Source organism: Populus alba, chromosome 10, assembly GCF_005239225.2.
Source record: "Populus alba chromosome 10, ASM523922v2, whole genome shotgun sequence".
Taxonomy (NCBI): Eukaryota; Viridiplantae; Streptophyta; class Magnoliopsida; order Malpighiales; family Salicaceae; genus Populus; species Populus alba.
Window position 1 is genome coordinate 7630305 of NC_133293.1, and position 5004 is coordinate 7635308.

The 5004-nt window shown below is 37.7% G+C and overlaps 1 protein-coding gene across 1 annotated transcript; it reads left to right on the forward strand.

The window, feature by feature from the left end:
* Positions 1 to 241: 241 nt before the first annotated feature.
* On the forward strand, positions 242 to 1749 carry LOC118048835 (stemmadenine O-acetyltransferase). Its single transcript, XM_035058658.1, has one exon. The coding sequence runs from the start codon at positions 322 to 324 to the stop codon at positions 1612 to 1614; it is 1293 nt and encodes a 430-aa protein (XP_034914549.1). The 5' UTR covers positions 242 to 321; the 3' UTR covers positions 1615 to 1749.
* The last annotated feature ends 3255 nt before the right edge of the window (positions 1750 to 5004 follow it).

The window sequence follows — 5004 nt, forward strand, 5'->3', positions numbered from 1 at the left end:
CGTACTTAAATTAATCATATAGAACATGACCTAAATATTTACCTTGATTGAAACACTGAAATTTATATATTCATGGGAAACTTTTTCCTCACTTCTTTTAGAATTAAAGCCTTTTATGCGCATTGAGGTAGGGAACAAATCAACTTACCTCCAAGCACGCACGCATGGCCCACGAACCACAGTTGGTGGATGGTTATTCTTGTGCAATTTTCATGCAGAAGCAGCTCTATATAAGAGCTTCGCAACGAAGGTAGAATTCCAAATACACAATTGATAACTACACAAACTTTTGGGAAACGACCAAGTTAATTAGTAGCTGAAATGAAGATTGAAATTGAAGTAATCTCCAACGAGATCATCAAGCCATCTTCTCCGACCCCAGATCACCTTCGCCATTACCAGCTCTCCTTTCTTGATCAAATCTCTCCCCCGACCTATAACCCTCTGCTCCTCTTCTATCCAGCAGACGGTGATGTGAAGATCAACAACATAGAGAAACCTAACCACCTCAAGCAATCCTTGTCTGAGGTCTTAAACCTTTACTATCCCTTAGCCGGACGTATTAAGGACAACCTTTTCGTAGAGTGCAACGATGAGGGCATTCCATTTTTCCAGGCAGAAGTCAAGTGCCGACTTCCACAAGTTGTTGAGAATCCAGATCCTAGTGAACTCAACAAGTTGACCCCATTTGCACTAGATGATGCTGAAGAGCTGCCTCTAGGCATCCAGTACAACATCTTTGAGTGTGGTGGAATTGTTATTGGTCTGTGCATCTCACACAAAGTTGGAGATGCATCATCACTTTTCACGTTTATCAAATATTGGGCTGCCAGTGCTCGTGGAGAAGCAGATCATATATCAAGACCAGAGTATATCTCTGCAACTCTCTTCCCACCTATCAACATATCAGGGTTTAAACCAGCCACTGGTATCACTAAAGAAGATGTTGTGACAAAAAGGTTCGTGTTCCGCTCCTCTTCAATAGAGAAGCTAAAAGAAAAATGCAGTCCTGCAAGTGGAAGCTTGGAAAATCAGCGACCACCATCACGTGTTGAGGCCTTGTCAGTATTCATATGGCAACGCTTCACAGCTGCCACTAAAGTAGAATCAAAACCCGAAAGAATTTACTCCATGGTTCATGCAGTGAACCTGCGCTCGAGGATGGAACCTCCGCTCCCAGAATACTCCTTCGGAAACTACTATCGGATTGCATTCACAATTCCATCCATTGATACTGGCGAGGAAAACTACAATCTTGTTAGTCAGATCAGAGACTCAATTGGTAAAATTGACAAAGAATACGTGAAGAAACTTCAAAAGGGCGGTGAGCACTTGGGCTTCATCAAAGAGCAAGCCGCAAGATTTCTCAGAGGTGAGGTGATTTCTTTGAATTTCACAAGCTTGTGCAGGTTTCCTTTGTATGAAGCTGATTTTGGGTGGGCGAAACCTATATGGGTAGGCTCTCCAAGTCTCACCTTCAAGAACCTAGTTGTTTTCATGGACACTGCATCAGGTGATGGAATAGAAGCACTTGTGCACTTGAAGGAGGAAGACATGGCCAAATTCGAAGAGGATGAGGAGTTGCTTCAGTATATTGTACCAACCAAATGTTAAGCAGACTACATTAATTACATATCGTTATTAGTATATTGGTAAGTACTTTCCTAATTAGGTTTGGTACTTATGGTGTGGTTTCGACTGTGTTGAATCAATCTGGGTAATAATATTATAAGCTTTTCGATGTATTAATTATTAATTTAGTATGTAAATTCAACAAATTAAAATAAAAGAAGAAGAAGAAAGAACTCGCTACATAGAAAATGGCAAAAGATGAAAATCAAAAGGGACCTGTTGAAAAGAGATTTGGATCCTACATGTCCGTTCGATTATGTTTCAAATTTAGCTATTCATTTTGAATTAAATAATCTGAATTATTGGAGAAAAATAAAATAATAAAGATTATGTTTTAAATTGTTACCGTTTATATATATATATTATAAACTGAATCTTGCCTAATCAATTTAAATTTAATATTTTAAATTTAACAAATATATGATTATGTTTCCAAGAAAATAGGAATATCTCAATTCATTTAAAAGAACGTCTTGAATTTGTCAAACCCTCCATTTAATGCACGAAGAAGAGGTTGCTTGAAATTGGTTGGTGCAGCTTGTGGAAGAAAGAACATGCTGCAATGCAACGTGCCTTACCATTTGTAAATCCAACAAAACAAGCTGCAAGATTTCTCAGAGGTGAAGTGGTTTCTTTTAACTTCACAAGCTTGTGCAGGTTTCCTTTGTATGAAGCTGATTTTGGGTGGGCGAAACCTATATGGGTAGGCTCTCCAAGTCTCACCTTCAAGAACCTAGTTGTTTTCATGGACACTGCATTAGGTGATGGAATAGAAGCACTTTGAGTATGTGTAGACAGGTCATTTATGAAAATAGACCAGGATAAACGTGAATATGTGGGCTGGTCGCCTCTGAAAATAGACCACTTTAAATATGTGTGGGCAAGTCGCTTGTGAAAACAGATCAATTTTCTTTAAAAGGAGCAGGTTGCCCAAGATAATGTGATCGTTTTTCTTTTTCTTCTTTACGAAGCTTACTATCTAAAACCTCTTGCGAGATTTCGGTTGTAAGCATTGTAAAGAGAGAGGAAAATATCATAACCTATTTTTGAGTTATTCCCTAATTCATATTTTTTCTATCTTCGAAAAATACAAAAAAAATAAAAAATATTATCAAAAAAATATAATAGTGAAAAAAGGATGCCAGAACGCTAAGAAAATGGTAAAAAATTGGTTCAGGAGGTTCTAAAATACAAATATTGAAATTTGACGGTATTTTGTTGACTGTTTAGAGCTCAATTGACAAAGAAAATTCAATTTGAGGAAGAAAAGTCCAAAAATCAGTTGTTTATGGACTCAATTAAATTTTAGTGAAGGTTTAATTGAATTTATGGAGGGTTTGATTGCAAGAAAAATTGATTTTGAAGTCAATTTAGGCTTTGATTAGAAGAAATTAAAGTTTTGGGATCAAATTATATTTTTTAAGAGTTAATTTGGTCAAATCAGGGCTTAATTGTATAAATATTGAAGTTTGATAGCCAATTAGAGACTTAATTGAAGAAATCCAAAATCAAGGAGAAAAACACACTTAAATAGAGGGGCTACAATTAAACCGAATCAGGGGCCAAATGAAGAAATTAGAAGTTTATTGCTCAATTAAGGGTCGAATCGCATAAATTCAAGACCAAGGACCAATGTGAAAAAAGCAGCCAACTTCAGGCTCGACAATTGAATTTGGCAGGGATGCAATTGAATTGATTTTTACAATCAAAATTACAATTGAGGTCCAATGTGAACTCTATCACGTTTTTGCCACCTTTTCCTTTTAAATGAAACGGTGCGTTTTGTCCAAAATGATGTCGTTTCATTCACTGTTCACGAAAAAAAAAATAGACCCAGACGGTGCCGTTTTGAACGGCATTATGGATCTTCTTCTTCCCCTGGACACGCGAAGTAGGGGAAGAAGAAGATTTTTCTCCCCCTATTTTCACCGACTTTCTTCCTTTAAAAAGCCTCACAAAGACGCTGACCTAGGACCTCCACTTGCATGAAGCCTTCCACGTGTTGAAGAAAAGGGAAGAGATGTGTCCTTTGGGCGATGGAGGGGCGGAAGCACAATAGCCACCCCGGCCTCTCTCTCCCTTGTTTTTTGCCTATAAATACAGGTGAGACGAGGATGAAAAAAAGAGAAGAGAGAGAGCAGGGGAGGCTCTAAAGACTGAAGGAAAAAAAAACAAGAATTTATTGTCTCCCTATATTTTCTAGATAAACCTTTATAGTTTCTTTAAGGGTGGACGGTTCGCCGTGACGCTTCACACGTGCCATAGAATGGCGACTCAACTAGGGACCTTGTGGACTAAGCTTTGTTTTTGTTTGATTATTGTGTTTTATTATTTGGGTTGTGTCACTGTTAATATGTATTTCCTCATTTGCTCATACATTTTAATTTCATACATATTTGTTTGCATTGTAAAATTGCTTTATGCATCATCCGTATTTTTGTATGAGTTACATTGAAAACTCTAGGTTAAGTGGGGGACTAGCACCTTACCTTACGACTTTTAGTCAAGGTTTAAATTTGTGTAAACCCCAACTTTTCGCTAAGTGCTTAGACCAGTAATTATTGGTGCACATGCCATCTCATTACCTGCTGAGCCCTCATATCACCTTTACGAAGGCGATCACTAAGACAACAAGAGACCTTTTTTAGACTAGGTAGCAAGCCACCCATCATGTAATGGCCTAAACTTAACCTTAGAGTATGAACTCTCTACAAGACATATACATCCATTTGCATCGTAAATATACATCCAATCATTGTAAATAACGTGAATACATACATCAGGTTGAAATATAGGTCGCCTACGAGTCTCCACACACCTGACTTAGAGCGAAAAGCATGGAAGATGAAAAGCGTGCTCACCGTAACATTCATTTTCAAGAAGAGTTGGAGTCTATGAAGACAAGCATGGCTCGCCTCTAGGTTACTTGAGCAAATACTGGGAAATAACTCTGGTGAAGTTCCTTCCAATCGATCAATCATTTTTTATCGAACCCCAACAATGGCTCATCCTGAAGAAATTGGGGGCAAACATGATCATGAGCCTCAACATAATCAAGCATTTCTGCAAAAGCTTTTGTGGGAAGGCTAACCGAAGGACAATTGCACCACAGTTGCAGAATGGAGCCAGTTCTTGTTCTGTAAAAAAATAACTACCTTTGGTTGATCATGCCTTCAAAGCTTCTTGATTTTTTGTTTTAACCTGTGTTATTCTTGTTGGTAAGCTTATAATGCCACAAGACTTTCTCTGTCAAAAGAGCCTTCTTTGTTAAATAAAATCATGTGTTTTCCGGTGTTCATATCACACTCCTTTTTGTTGTTATTACATGTAAATAACATTTTGAGCACAACTTCTGCTCATAAAACTACAACA

What these genes read in the sequence shown, in the direction of transcription:
- LOC118048835 (XM_035058658.1), top strand. Translation starts at nt 322, where the DNA reads ATGAAGATTGAAATTGAAGTAATCTCCAACGAGATCATCAAGCCATCT.